General features: G+C 45.6%; 1 protein-coding gene across 1 annotated transcript; it reads right to left on the bottom strand.

The window, feature by feature from the left end:
* Positions 1-518: 518 nt before the first annotated feature.
* LOC146021326 (acetylcholine receptor subunit alpha-1-A-like) lies at positions 519-14,969 on the bottom strand. The gene is made up of 8 exons (XM_083155119.1): positions 14,724-14,969; positions 12,644-12,688; positions 10,340-10,449; positions 8,549-8,744; positions 8,038-8,275; positions 5,653-5,876; positions 2,676-2,915; positions 519-860 (listed from the first exon to the last, which is right to left on the bottom strand). Exons 1-8 carry the CDS (start codon positions 14,967-14,969, stop codon positions 729-731), a joined length of 1,431 nt encoding a protein of 476 aa, XP_083011245.1. The 3' UTR covers positions 519-728.
* Between the last annotated feature and the right edge of the window lie 765 nt (positions 14,970-15,734).

Below are 15,734 nucleotides of genomic sequence, written 5' to 3'. Positions count from 1 at the left end.
AGTGTAGAAAAATGCGCTTTATGGTGCATTAAACGAGAATCATTTAATAAGAGCAAACTGTCTCCAAGGTATAAAAGAGTCAGAGACTCGTACCATAAAATACAGCACTGTGGACTGGGTACCACACGATATTTAATGCACCATGAAGCGAATTTTTCTACACTTTCCTTTTAGTCGCTGACTAAACTGACTTTTATTTCCGCTGCTGATCGACGAAAAGGCCATAGACACCATTTAAATGTACCGCATCCCTCACATAGGGCATGAAATACCATCTATCGGCACATATCGGCTCCGAAAAAAAAAAATTCCTAATTTTGATGGTCGACCTAATCCTTGTGTCAACCTTCCAACCCTGTCAACCTTAGCCGTGTCGACATATTTCACATTGACCTTCGGCGGTCCACCCAATGCATGTCGACCAAAATTGGGTCCACCTAGTGACCGTGTCCCAGTAGTGGGACTGTTCCACTGGTATTCCAATGAATAAACACAGACACCCGTTATTACCTGTGGTATTTATATTTTATGCCTTTCAAATGCAAAATATTGCCTGAATTTCCATTGGCCTCCAAAAGCATCGGTGATTAGCTATTTACAAGAAGCTGGATCAATGATTACTACAGGGAAAGCTGGGACTTGTCTGAAGGTCGTCTAAGAAAACAGTCCGACTTTATCTAGATCTAGAGCATAAATACTCCATACTGCAAATGGCCGTTCCTTCCAGCTCATCCCTGCATATGTAACTCGATGAGGCGTCCGGCAAACACAGCTGTCGTCCCAATCATACACACTATCATAAACACTGCGAGCAGGATGTGATCTAAGACCATGGCAGAGAACTTCCATTCTTCTGACGCCTGCAAAACAAATCACACATATAGTAAGTGATGCTTCATAATGTGCATAGAAAGAACAGAAGAAAGTCACTTCCATGGCAAGGAGGTGAGAGGTGTACAAGAAAATTGTGCACATACGGGGGGGTTATTCATGTTAATTCGGCCCTCCGTGCATTGGACTGATGCTGTGCATTTGCGCTGGCGCGTTTCTGCGCATGTGAAGACGTAGGGTGCACCCACGGCAAATTTTCGGAGGGGGGGGGGGGGGGCTGGGCAGCCCCATTACCATATGGGAACACCCAGATATTCATGGGCGTTGGTAATGAGGCCCTGACATGGGTGAGGGGGGCAGGCAGCTGACATACCATATGCCCACCCATATCCGTCACAGCGTGCACGCATATGGAGGTGACTTGAAAGTCACTTTTATATGCCTGTACCTACCACATCTTTCGACCATCGATAGTTATGGGTGTTCCCCACAGCATGTGAATGGATGTTTATGCTAAACATCCATTCACAGCCTATGCGGGCGAACCCGTGCTGTGAGGGTGGCCGGGTGGCTGGACATTCGCCGGGTGGGGTTTGGGGGACTCGCAAGGATGCGAATTTGCAGCCTTGCGAATCAACCAGAATACTGTACGTATGGCCGTACAAACAGTGTAATGGTTAGTAATACTGCCTCGCAGTACTGTATGCAAATGATTTCCAGGCTTTGGCCCTTATTCTGGTTGACTTGCAAAGCTGTGAAATTCGCAGCCTTGCGAGTCCCCCTCGATGCCACCTGCATGGCCGCCTGACCCCCCTCGCATGCAGAGATCCCTCACACGGTTGAGAATGGATCATCCATTGGCAGCCTTGGAAGCAGGGGAGAAATCATTCAGTGGTCGGCGACCATCAAATTATTTCTCCAGCGCGGCCCGCACCCACGTCACCGGGCAATTTGCATGGGCATTCCCATGGGCTGTGCTGCCCGCATTGCTAGGTGCCAGTGGCAGCGGCGTAACTATAGCACCGCAGCCCCCGCCACCGCGGGGGGGGGGCGCTGTGCATGTGGGGGCGCCGGGGGCTGCGGTGCTATAGTTACACCCCCCCAAATCCCCCGCAGACTTACCTATCTCGCTGGTCCCGACGGCTCCGTTCTTCTGCTGAGGACCACCACAAAATGGCCGCCCTCATATAGCACACAGTTCTCTGAAACTGTCTGCTGTATGGGGGCGGCCATTTTGTGGTGGTCCTCAGCAGAAGAAGAACGGAGCCGCCGGGACCAGCGCGATAGGTAAGGGTGCAGGGGATTGGCGGGGGGGGGGGGGTTTGCATGGGCGGCAGGGGATTGGGGGTGCTTGGCGGGGCGGCGGCGGGGGGGAGCACCCCCCCCCCTAACGGCGGGGGAGGGGCGCCCCAAACTTAGTTACGCCACTGGCCAGTGGGGCGGCAAACATGTAATTCGCTGTGCCCGCTGGCACTCAGCGTCTATAGAAATGTGCCTGCGCATGCGCAGATTCAAAACATCGGCCCACTGTGTGAACGATTACATTAGAATACATTTCTTTGGGTAGACATGCATTAGGTCATTATTGGTAATGTGATCACCTGATTGGAACAAAATTCAAACTACCGGGGAAATTTATTAAAGCTTGGGGAGATTTAATGTACAGAATAATCATCTTCTGTCACTTTACAGGCTCTGTTTGACTGATTGGTTGATCATTTATTTCTAACCACTTTATCTCTCACCAATCTTTGATAAATATCCCCCTGTAGGTTTCAATGTCAAAACTCAGGAACCTCAGAAAAGCCAGGAGAGCTGTTTAATCAATATGACCAATATTTTACCTTATTGGATTCCTGGTCTGAATTCATGGACTCTGCAATATACTTGACTCCTTCTATAGCGCTCTTGACATCAGAGTTCTTTAAAATCGGGGACTGATAAGTCACAGCTGCAGGTCCCAGTTTTCCGGAGATGTCAGATATGTCCATGTCTTCTGTAAAGATCTTCTTTCCTTTTTTTTCTTGTGCTGGACGTTTCATTGTAGAGAAGAACATCATATTTGGGATGGTCTCTATAAAAATCTGATTAAAGAAACATGGCAGAGTTTATTAATTATACTGGGGATTATGAACTGTTGGTGTATGGCAGACCTTCCTCCAGTAGCAGTGTACGTAAGGGAGTCATACTCAATTGCAACCAGCTTGAAAACTTTTGTTCCCAGTTATAATTAGAGGTTTATAACATGAAAGGGAACATAATGCTGTGACTGTTCTTTTGTATTGATGTTTAACTTTTTATTGCAAGTCACAGGAAGTCTGCAACATGGAAACATTTAAAGTACCTATAACATGTTATCCGAATGCCACCTTCCTAAAATACATTTCCTGCACATATAGGCTTCACATCATTTACTGGAACCGCAACTGCAGTTTGCTGGAAGGGGAACTTTCCGTGCTGTCTGCCTGCTGCTGTGACTCAGATATGCCAAGTGTGCTACTCCTGTGCATGCCCTGTGTCTCCACTGTCTTATCTGTCTGTCCTCTGGAAGAGGTGCGGCCCTTAAGGGGGTGCTGTACAGGAGACTGTGCTATACAGTACACCAGAGACTGTGCTGCACAGAAGAGGCACTACAAACCACACTGTGTTACCACCAATTGCCACCACTAAATGTATACACTAGCAGGGGTGGCCAAACCAGTCCTCGAGATCTACCAATGGTCCATGTTTTCCAAATCACCAATCTGGTGCACAGCTGTAGTCATTACTAACTGTCACATTTCCCAGACTCCCTAGCTGGTGCACAGCTGTAGTCATTACTGTCACATTTCCCAGACACCCTAGCTGGTGCACAGCTGTAGTCATTACTAACTGTCACATTTTCAAACCTGCTGCATTCATTCCTACTACAGATCCACAGGTTGCCTGACATACATGAACGGTTGGTAGATCTTGAGGACAGGTTTGGCCACTCCTGCACTAAGGTATGTGCTACTTCACACCAACTACACTAACCCCGAAAGCTCCTGGTTGTATCTATCACTTACTACTGTATGTATATTCCTGCCCTAACCCTGAGTTACCCTCATTCCTGTTATCTGGCCATTCATAAACCATAAAGCCTGGTTAAATGATCTGCCTGGAGAACAGACCATCACTGCACACTGCTGACAGCTATCAACACCATAAAAACAATTAGGTGCATAAGCATAGACATTTGCGGGCAAGGTAATGGTGTTTGTGAAAGTACAAACAGGAATGTTTTTAGTGACAAGCTTTGAGATTGCACTGGGTGCCTGAGACCACTCTCTATAGCAGTATTTCATGTGAACTGGCCATCCAAGGGGAATACTGAAAGTGTCCCTGCCAAAATGGCCAACGCCTGAAAGGAGACATGCTAGAGGTCCATCTAGTAACATAAATAATACAGGGGCTCACAGCCGGGAGAAGGGGAGGAGACATGGGCACCAACCCCTGACAATGAGCAGTTACTTTAAATGTAGGTTGCTTCACTGTTGGCCAGATGCACTAATCTTCAAAAAGTGATAAAGTAGAGAGTGATAAACAACCAGCCAATTGACTCTTAACTGTCTTTTTCCAGCCCGTAACATGGCAGTTAGGAGCTGATTGGCTGGTACTATGGGGGTGATTCTGATTGAATCGGTCCCCCACGCGTTCGCACGGGGATCGATTTTTGGCGATTGCACCTGCACATAGTTATATATGCACATGTGCAGCTGCTGTGTGCAAGGGGCCACAGCGCTCGCACACAGAAGTCCGGACTTGGGGCGGCGGGCTGGGGGATTCACCCATGCGCACACCCAGTGCAAAGTGGGGAGGGCAGCCATGCAGGCAACGTCTGGGGGTTGTACTAAGCTTCAACGTCTGGGGGTTGTACTAAGCTTCAAAAAGTTATAAACTGGGGAGTGATAAAGGACCTTATTCTGGTTGACTCGCAAGGCTGCAAATTTTGCAGCCTTGCGAGTCAACCAGAATAAGGTCCTTTATCACTCCCCAGTTTATAACTTTTTGAAGCTTAGTACATCTGGCCTTCTATGTGACAATTTGCAAGGGGCATTACTAACAGTAGTAAGACCTTGGTAATGAAAAGTGTGATAAAAATGCCAGTGATTACATTTGTTATATAAATGCAAATAAAACAAGACTATATTTCCTATATAAGGTAAACATTACAGGCCATTATGACAAATAAAAAATGTTTGCTACAGCTATTTTGGCACACAAAGGGTTAAGAAAAAACCTTTAGAAAATGCTTGTTTAGGTTCTGCAAAGCCGCACCAACCTGCACCGGGTGTGTGTGTGTGTGTGTGTGTGGGGGGGGGGGGGGGGCGCAATAAGGGGCTGAGGATAAAGGCAGCTGTCAAGCTAAGAGGTTATGGGAGGAGGAGCATGCAGAACCGGTGCCCCACCATGACCCTCCAAGAAGCCAGAGTACTTAGTACCCAATCGCTGCATTTCTGTGCCACTACGGTAGGTACACCATACACATGTGCACTGGCAGATGAGAGGAGCAGGGTAATTCCTGTTTTTCAGCTTCTTGTGCATAGAAAGTAATCAAAAGCACTTGAAAGTTGAAGCACACAAAAAGACGAGTGATCTCCTACACCCTGAAGTTTCAGGAACTGCAGATTTGGGTGTTTTCTTAAATGAGCCTTGCTATCTTGCAGGATATCAAATCTAATTACATATTCATTGTCGCGATACGGTGGAAAAAGTAAATCATAATGCAATTCAAATGGGCACTATTGTTAATTTTCTCTATTTTATTTCATTGTTGCTTTAAAGAATATTGTCACTCACCTTTCTCACCCACTGAGGCATGATGTGAGTACTCGGGGTACGGAAATGGGTGTTGATTACAATGACTGTAATTACAATGGAAGCTATGACAAACATCATTGTGAATAACATGTATTTTCCAATCAGCGGCACGGCACTTGATGTCGAAGGGATCAATTCAACAATAACCAGTAGAAACACAGTCAGGGACAGCAGGACAGAAACACTCAGAGTTATTTTCTCACCTTTAAAAATGAAGGAAAGAGTTAAGATTGATTAATAGACTTTATAGACGTATAGTTGTTTTGTTTTAGAGGCCCACACACATTGCAGTTGAATACGGTCATTACGTCAACACTTTTATGGTCGACATGCATTGGGTTGACCACTGGGTTGACTATCAATTTTGTCATTGTCCAATCAATGCTTGTGTCAACCTTCCAACCCTGTTGACCTTAGCCATGTTGGACTTTTCAGGTGTAAACCTAAGATCTATTGACCTTCAGTGGTTGCATGTCGACCTAAATTGGGTCAACTCAATGACCCATACCGCATTGCAGCCACTCCCAAACTCTGCTTCATTGTTGATCTGTGACCATCCAAATAATACTAGGATCTACTGAGTCCTTGAATACTTCCCAGCATGCACTACAGTGATATATGCACTCATGACTCGCTCCCACTTTCATTTGCAGGATTTTTCTCGGGCAGCACCCTCCCTATGGAATGCCCTTCCACGCACACTAAGACTCTCCTCTAGCCTCCAAACTTTCAAGCGTTCCCTGAAAACTCACCTCTTGAGGCAAGCCTATCATATCCCGGAACCCCCACACAACCTCCAGTAGCATTTATATCTAACTGCATCCCATCAGGACTGTCTTGTAATCTGGTGGGACTGCCGTGCTATGGAATCCTATCCTTATGTATCCCTCCGATTATCCCTATAGATTGTAAGCTTGCGAGCAGGGCCCTCCTACCTCCATGTCGGTTTGTTTCTACCCAGTTTGTTTAATCACTGTTGTTTCCAATTGTAAAACGCTATGGAATATGCTGCCGCTATATAAGAAACTGTCGATAAATAAAATAAATAACTTTGCATTCTAGGTTTGTCAAACATTTAAACTTTTTTTTACTGACAACTTTATGACATTTTGGGAGGAACAATAACTTTTACTCACACGGTAAATCAATATATTTTCAAAAGTGAAAGTGCTAGTAGCATCTAGAACACCTATATAGCACCTTTATGTTCTGTATAGCAGTATTAAGACGACAGAAGATCTATATGGGCCTCTTCTAATTCTCGACATCAGGTATAAACATGAACACGCTCTTAATTGGCTGTAAGTAAATTTGCTGTAGCTGCCAAACTGGACTGCTGTCTGTACTGATCGTTATGCATCCTGTGCACAGCACATAGAGTCATGTTACTACTATGGACCTCACTGTAGTTGGGTTATGTACAGTATGTGATTGTAGCTGTGGCTAAAGTTCTTTAGGAAATAAATAAGATCCTAAGTTACATGGAAAAAAAACTATTACTTACATAGATCAAGTAGGACTTTAATAGCCTTCAACCCAAAGAACTAGGAAAACCATGTAACATTAAATTCAAAAGCATACCAGCCAACAGTCCTGCATACCAGCCAACAGTCCTGCATACCAGCCAACAGTCCTGCATACCAGCCAACAGTCCTGCATACCAGCCAACAGTCCTGCATACCGGCCAACAGTCCTGCATACCGGCCAACAGTCCTGCATACCGGCCAACAGTCCTGCATACCGGCCAACAGTCCTGCATACCAGCCAACAGTCCTGATTTCTACAGGTCAAAATAAACTGCCAAATCCTCTAATGGGGAAAGAGCTTTTAAATTAGAGATTAGAATATATAAATGTGGAGAATCTGGTCCAGGCTATAGAGCAGCAGCAGCAGGGAAACTGATGAGATCAGGGTTGGGCTGACTAGCAGCACATGTGCTCTCCTGATGTAAGTGTTTCCAGGGCAAAGGGTCATTGCTCTTGGTGGTGGAATAGCTGCCCAAGTGATAGACCAGCGTGTGGGCTCTATGGTAGGGACCACTGGAGCTTCCTGAAGAGTTTTTACTATGCTGTGACACCTTCATGCTGTAACCATACTTGCTTATGCTGATTACCTGGTATGCTGTTTTGCCTGCTACAAAATAAAGACTAAGGGCGAGATTTAATGCCGCCCGAGTTCAGCGGCAGTGCGAGATGTCCACCGAACTTGGACTTTTTTTTTAAGGGGAATTAACTTACAATAAAACCGTCTGAGTTCGGCGGACATCTCACACTGCCGCTGAACTCGGGCGCCATTAAATCTTGCCCCAAGACTCATCCTATCCAGTGTATGTGATTCCTTGTCATATATAGGAGGACTACGTACATGAATCTGTGGGAAGATAGAATACCAGGCCGGTCAGAAAGGAGAACAGAAGACAGGGGATGATGACGTTGACAATGAAGTAAAGCGGAAGACGCTGCATAAGGAAATGGAAGGTGATGTCCAAGTATGGTTTATCAGGACAGCAGTCATAAATGACAAAGTGTTTCCAGCATTGATAATCCTTCATTAACCATTCTCCACTCTCCATGAAGCTGCTCATGTCAGGACGGTCACTCTCCTAGAAGGAGATTGGAAATGTTAGGTGTAAAGACAACAATACTCAGGAAAGTAGAAGAGATTAGAAGTGAGAGCTCCCCCCCCCCCCCCCCCCATCTATCTGCAGAGCATTAGGGCGGCTGGGGAGAAATTCTGCGTACCCAGCTACAGCATGGCACACCTGTGCGCCATTCACAACACATTGGCTGAAAACTGCGGTTATAGAGGTTGTCAGGCAGATACTGTACAAAGTCTTGGGACACATACAGTATCGCTTTTCATATTTAATCCTTACCGGATTTATAACGACTAAGCTTCCATCGTAGCTCCATGTGCCAAGCTTCATGCTGCAGTTCTGCTGGTCGAACGGAAAATGTGTGACAATCATTTCACAGTAACTTTTGAAAATGGCTGGCGGAGTCCACACAATTTTCCCAGTGTAATCCAGAAGTGCCTTAGTCTCTTGGACGATTGCAAAGTCTCCATCTGCACTGTAAAACAAGGAACAATGTCCAATAAGTTACATATATTTCTATAACTAACTACATATAATAAAATAATAATAATACATATATTGTGACGAGGAATCACATACACCGGATAAGATTAAGGCCCTTATTCTGATCGGTGCGGATATTCCCGCATTCTTACGGTGCGGTGGGTACGCCACGGTGTTTTGCCGCATGCGGCCATCGTCCGTAGAAACGCCCACGTGTCCTCCGCATTCGGACGGACTCACTCTTTAAGAACAGGGCGTGTTTACGGACGACATACAAAGCATGCGTGTGCGGGAGAAACACTCCGATTCGGCACGGTATTACAGAGTATTACAGTGTATGCTCGGGAATACCGCATCCGAACGGGAGCCAAGCGGTGCTACCGCACGTAAGCGGAGTATTTACGCCAAACAACCCACTATGAAGTATCATTGCATCACACTGGCATTGACTGTGACATGAATATAAATAAATGTGTTTGCTTTACCCAAAATGTGTGGTTTCATGAGTACATGTCAAATACACATGTGTATTGCTAGTATTAATATTCTGTCATGTCCATTGTTAGCAGTTTGAAAGTGTCTGACAAGTACAGCATATGTGGGTGTTTAGTACGGGTTCCTTGAAGCAGCAATGGTTTCAATTAAAGCACTGACAAGCGTCCTATTAGTGAGTAATGAGTAAAGGAGTAGATTCTATTGGGTTCAGGTGTTAATGGTTGTAGTCATTAGGCGTACGTTCGCCTACCGCATGAACGAGTGGTGTCCGCAAAGCAATAGTACACTTGTGGACACCGCACATTTCTGGCCTTTTTGATCGCGTGCATTCGGAGTGGTTTCCGAATGTACGCCCCCCAACATAAGTGTACTCCCCCGTGTCCGCCCATGTTTCCGCCCCGTTTTGCCCACTTTGAAACTACGCCCATGTGTCATTCCGCATGACGCCCATAATACGCCCCTATTTCCCGAATGATAGCGGTGATCAGTTCTGGACGGGATCTGGCCGAACTGGTACCGAGTCAAGGCGTGGCACATGCGCGGTGCGTTCGCCACGCATGCGCAGACGCCGTAAACACGCGATCCGAAAGTATGCGGTAAAGTCCGCGTCAATCAGAATAAGGGCCTAAGTCTTGCTCTTTATTTTTTAGCAGGTAACAGCATACCAGGTAAACAGCATAGGCAAGCATAGAAACAGCAATGCAGCATACAGGTATCACAGCATAGTTCAAACTTCTCACACTATTCCAGTGGTCCCTACCATAGCCCACAACCCCGGCCTATCACCTGGGCACTTACATCACAAAAGCAGAGGTGCTGCTAATCAGCCCAACCCTGATCCCATATCTTTTTTTGTAGAGCCCCTGTTTGTAGGTAAAAGTTAAGTGAACCTCAAGTGTTTTCTGTTGTATAATTAGAACAGATGTTTTGACTGGTGGACAGTTGTTTCCACCGCAGTCACCGTAGATGTTTGCTGCTGCCAGAGATAATGCAACTCCTGCCAGTACTCCTTATCCGTTGTGTCCACGCCTACGAAGCAGTTATTCTATTGGACCATTAATGTTATCATGCAGCATGAAATAAACATCTTACTTGTTGTACAGGACTAGATCCGGGCGCCAGATATCACCAGAAAGGATTCGAACTTTCTCTATCCCACCATACAATTTGGGATCCCATTTTAGATTAACATCAACCCATTGCTAAAAAGTAAACAAAAATGAAAATACCATTAGGTTATCAGGTTATCAGGTCCTGTAAAACTATGTACTGGAACAATTTTACTGCGCCTAGTAATTTGGCATTAACACTTTATCCTGCCTACTACAATTAACGGGCTGATTCTGGCAGCAGAGTGTGGGTGTCCAGCATACCTCCCAACATTTCACTGTAGTTTGGAGGGACAGTTTGCGCGCAACAATTTATTTGGGGTGTGTCCTAGTGGGACGGGGGTATGGCCTGTACTCGCGGCACTGTCGTGAGGCCACGCCCCCATTTCCAGCACTGTGAGGGCATGCTCAGCAGCTCTGTGAACTTCTTGCTATGCCCCCAACCACTCTGGCTGCAGGAATAGATGCATGCCCACAGCATCTATTCACAGATGAAAGGGGAAATTTCCAACTGCCATGCCCCCCTCCCACCGCCGCGGGACACTGCCGCCCCTGGGAGGGACGTGGTAACGTCCCAAAAAACAATGACGTAGGGAGAGAGCAGAGACTGGGTTGACAAGTTTGTGGGAGGGAGACACAACGCTGTAGGTGGAATGTACTGAAACCTGAGTTCCGCGACCCTGTAGGATACCGGCCGAACTTGGATTTTTTTTTTTAAAGGGGCATTTACAAGGCAAAACCATGCCCTGTTATATAAAAAAAAAGAAAAGACAGCTGAACACAGATTTCATTACATCCCGCCCTGTGTGTCAGTTGCCCCAGCTAGATCAGCAGGTAATTGGAAAGTACTGTAAGAGGCGTGGCTAATTGGTATTACAGTGTGCAGAGACCCTAAAAGTGGTGTCACAGTCTTTGCAAGGTTCGGCAGCACCGATGTATGGAAAGAGACTTGCATACATGTGCAGGTTGGCAACCACCAATAGGTGCTGCTGTGTTCGCTTTTGTGTACAAAGCAGGACCTTAGTGTGCCCAGTTCACAGTACAAAATCATTTGTACAGTTTAATGGATTCTCATATGTCCGGTCAACATAAGAAAGAATGAAGAAAGGTCGGTACTTATATGTTAGTTGGGCGCCCACTAAGCTATTTGCTTAGTTTGTACCGAAAGGTCATACTGTATGTTTTGCTTATTAATTTTGTTATTTATTTTGTCATCTTGTTTTTATTAGTTGGTAAAGTTATATATGAGAATTAGGATGTGATTTATACCAATGGGCAAAATCAATAAACAATTTAGCAAGTTTAATATAACAAGAGCAATAAAAATAACTTATTGAACCCGGACTGTTGATCTGATCCAGTTACAAAACTGTAAACACCCAATTGCCAGTAACAAAAACCTGAGGGGATGTAGGGTGGGAAGTCTGGAAACAGAGTGGGTTTGTCCAAAACAGCAAGTCCTTATATAAAGTCCAGCGCAGAATACTCCCTGCCACATCAAAGGCAGGCTCATACCACTTTCAGACCACAAATGCAGGGTCGCACCGGGACTTTGAAATGGTTCAGTCCTGGTGCGATTCTACATTTGTGGTCTGTTCACATCGCATCAGCGAACCGGCAATATTACCGGTTGCTGACATAATCCGGGGGTGCGGCAGAGCGTCTTTGAAGGCGGGGGAAGAGGCAGTGCTTAGAGCTGGTGCTGCTCCAAGCACTGCCTCCTCCATAGTGTTAACAGGAAACAGGTCGTTTGACCTGATTAACCCATTCTTACCACAAAGCAACATGGCAGCGAACCGGTAAGGACCCATCTTATGTTGCTAACTGTTTGCTGTAACCGGTAGCCCCTTTCATATCACACCAATTGCTGGGTCAAACCGGCAAGAAACCGGCATGGACCCGGTAATTAGGTGTGATGTGAAAGGGGTATAAGTCACATGATGTCCCTGCTACACCATTGGTAGGCTAAGTCATGTGATGTTCCTTCAAGCCAACCCCCATCCTAGATGTTTAAACTACTTAATTTCATACAGAAATGATTCGGGGCCAGATGCACTAAGCTTCAAAAGTGATCAAATGGAGAGTGATAAACAACCAGCCAATCAGCTTCTGTCTGACATTTTTCAAACATAGTCTGGGACATTGAAGGTAGGAGCTGATTGGCTGGTTGTTTATCACTCTCCATTTGATCACTTTTGAAGCTTATTGCATCTGGCCCTCAGTTTCTCTTGTGTTCTACTGTATGTATAGAGGCTACCAAATTTTAGTAGTAAAAAAAGTTACAAACCTGTTTGAGTCGAACATTTGTTGTCACAATTTGATTGACTTCATCCTTAAGAAATGAGAACACAATGCAATTTAAGGCAGTTTACAGTTAAATACTAGCACTGCACCAGTGACACAGCCTACAGTATGAGGTGGATAGGCAAAGAGAAGCAAAGGAGTTAGGACAGCATACAGTAGTTAATGATCAACTGGAAGGGGGCGGGGGGTTTACAGATGGAGATCAGTAGGCAGTGTGGTGAGATTTCGGTAGTCCAAGTAGGAGATAAGAAAGGCATGAATGAGGGTTTAAGTCTGTTTCTTTCAAGATGCCACCCAGTAAGCCCACCCAGCTGCAAAAATAAAAAATCTATCTCTAAATGAGCATTTTTCTCTTTGAATAGTCTAGTGCAGTCCTGTCCAACCTGTGGCTCTCCAGATGTTGTGAAACTACAAATCCCATCATGCCTTGCCACAGTTTTGCTATAAGGGAGTGTTAAAACTGTGACAAGGCATGCTGGGATTTGTAGTTTCACAACATCTGGAGAGCCACAGGTTGTCGTGTCCTGGTCTAGTGTGTAATCCTGCTTTATACCCATAACCTGCACATTGTATTTGTGTTTGTGGAGAGATCAGCTTTGTACATTAAGTGCACCACCCGTACTGAAGGGAGGTTTTGACTGGCATACTCCAGACCTACACTTGCTCTGCTACTCTAGAAACTTCCAGGGTGAGAAACAGACCAATAAAAATGGGAGAAATTGTAGTATTATGAGAGAAACCAGGGCCTGGATTATAATGGGGGCAAAAGGGGTCAGTACCCCTGGGCCCTCCTCTAGCTCTGTGGTTGGCACATATTTTTTTATTTTTTTAGTTAAAGGTGCATGGGAGTGGGGTAGTGCTGCAGCTTCACCTATCTACCAATGTGACAATGATTAATGGTGCTGAGCATCAGGAGCCAAGGCACACTGATTGCACAAGTGTGCAGTGCATTACTGGGAGTTGACTAAGTCCCATGACACTTTGCACCAGAGAGCAGAAGCTGAGACGTTTGTGCTGAGCTCTGATTGGTGGAGCTCATTACATGCTTCTCAGGCCCATGGAGAAAAGCTGCAGCAGCAGCCTAGTCATGGGAGGGTTTTTAATCAGAGGCAGCACTGGGACTGTGAGGTCCCCTACAGAATAAGGTGCAGAGGGACAAACACACGCTTTTCATGTGGTATGTATGTATGTATGTATGTATGTGTATGTGTGTGTGTGTGTATATATATATATATATCTATATCCCCTGCAGTTACCCATTGACCAAGTTTATACTGCCTTTACTCTGTGTTTTGACAGTGTAATATTCTCCCATGCAGTTTGTGGACAGTAATGAGCGTGCAAGGGGGCCCCCCTGTCTAAAGTGCCCCGGGCCCCCCGAAGGCTTAATCTGGCACTGAGAGGAACATAATGACAGTGAAGTACTGGACAGCAGAACCAAGTCTAACACCTAGATGACAAACCTGAGGAACAGAGAAGACGAGGGAGGCAAAGAAGATGTTGAATCAGAAAGCACTGGTAAAATTTGGGTATCATAAGTGTAGAGTATCATTGGAGGCCAAAGAGCTAATAAGCGCACCAAGGAAAATGTATGGAGTTAGAAGAGCAGGGGCAGGGATAATGTACTGGTGTTGATGGGAAAGGGAAGTCTAGAATAGGTGGTGGCAGTTGTAAATACAAATCAGGAGTGTTTCATCAAGTAAGCGGTGAACCATTAAAGTGTTTTGTCACCGGAGGTCAACACAGAGCAGAGGATTTGTCGGAGGAGTGGGTGGTCCATTGTGTCAAATGAAGCTGTAAGGTCAAGAATGATCAGTGTAAAGATACTTAGTTTTAGTAATTGCCAATATTGCTGGATTACAATGGGTAAAGGAGGCCGTGGTATAGTCATGTACATCCCATTAAAGAGTTGTAAACTTTTCCTAACCAAGGAAGAAAACGCATTCTCATTAAGAATGGGTGGATTATGCCTCCGCTAACCTCGCTAAAACCTCTCTAAACCGCTGTTGCTCCAACTACAGATTAGTTGGACCCGATTACTGTATTTATCATTATTTTCATACCACATCAATTAGTTGAATTAGCTGGAGTCCAACTGTTACCACAACGGCGTCTTTAAATTTATGAACTGGACGGATAACTTTGTTGTAGCTTGAAAACAGATCTTTAATGAGACGGCTTTCATCTTCCGAGGAGAAGACCGTTCCAGCTGCAGAGAGGCACAGAAGAAGAAAGAGATGTTTTACCGAATTGTTGTCATCAGTTAGCAACATTTTAAAACTGTTATCTTTCCAGATAATCCAATGCATCTCATCATCTCACACATGATACTTTCTTATTGTATTTTGGTGTCTTTCATCCTTACCATGACATTTTTATTGAATGTAGTTATATTGTACTTTGTTTCATTGAGAAAACTCATTCATTGTAATATAAATTATTATGTATTTATCCCATGGCATAAAAAGTACTTAATTACATATATAAACAACATTGTGTCAGCTGCATAGATCACAGAAATATCCTTTTTACACCACCGCAAAAACCCGGATCAGTGGCGGTTCAGACAGGGGTCAGCGGCGGTGTAAATGGGTCCACCCATGTCCCTTTACATGGGACTTCTACCCAGGTCCCGACCTTGATTGAACACGGCTAGGACTTGGGTAAAGGGCAGTGTAAATGGGTATGCCGGGTCATCTGACCTGGCTCCCGTTTACATAAATGGGGGAAGCCCAACCTGCGCACCACAGCATCCGCAGGTTGGATGGGAGGCACATACAGCCTCCGCTGCTGTCTGCTATACTCTGCAGACAGCAGCGGTGGCAGGGAGGAGGTGAATGGATGTCTGTGTTTGGCATCCATTCATCTCGTGGAAGGGGGCTGGGGGGGTGTACGGGGGCTGGGGGCAGCCCAGCAGCTTACCTTTGTGCTGGGCTTGCCCCCAGTGTGGGGATCGGCGGTCCCGGCAGGGGTGATCGCGGTCCCGGTGATTGGAGATTATGTCATCTCCAAGCGCCGCCTCCGTCTACACTGCATGAATCCGTGTTCCAAATGCTGGGTCAGATCTGGCATTT

The sequence above is a fragment of the Crinia signifera genome, chromosome 7 (assembly GCF_055691185.1).
Source record: "Crinia signifera chromosome 7, ASM5569118v1, whole genome shotgun sequence".
NCBI classification, from domain to species: domain Eukaryota; kingdom Metazoa; phylum Chordata; class Amphibia; order Anura; family Myobatrachidae; genus Crinia; species Crinia signifera.
This window is presented reverse-complemented; position numbering and strand designations above follow the sequence as displayed.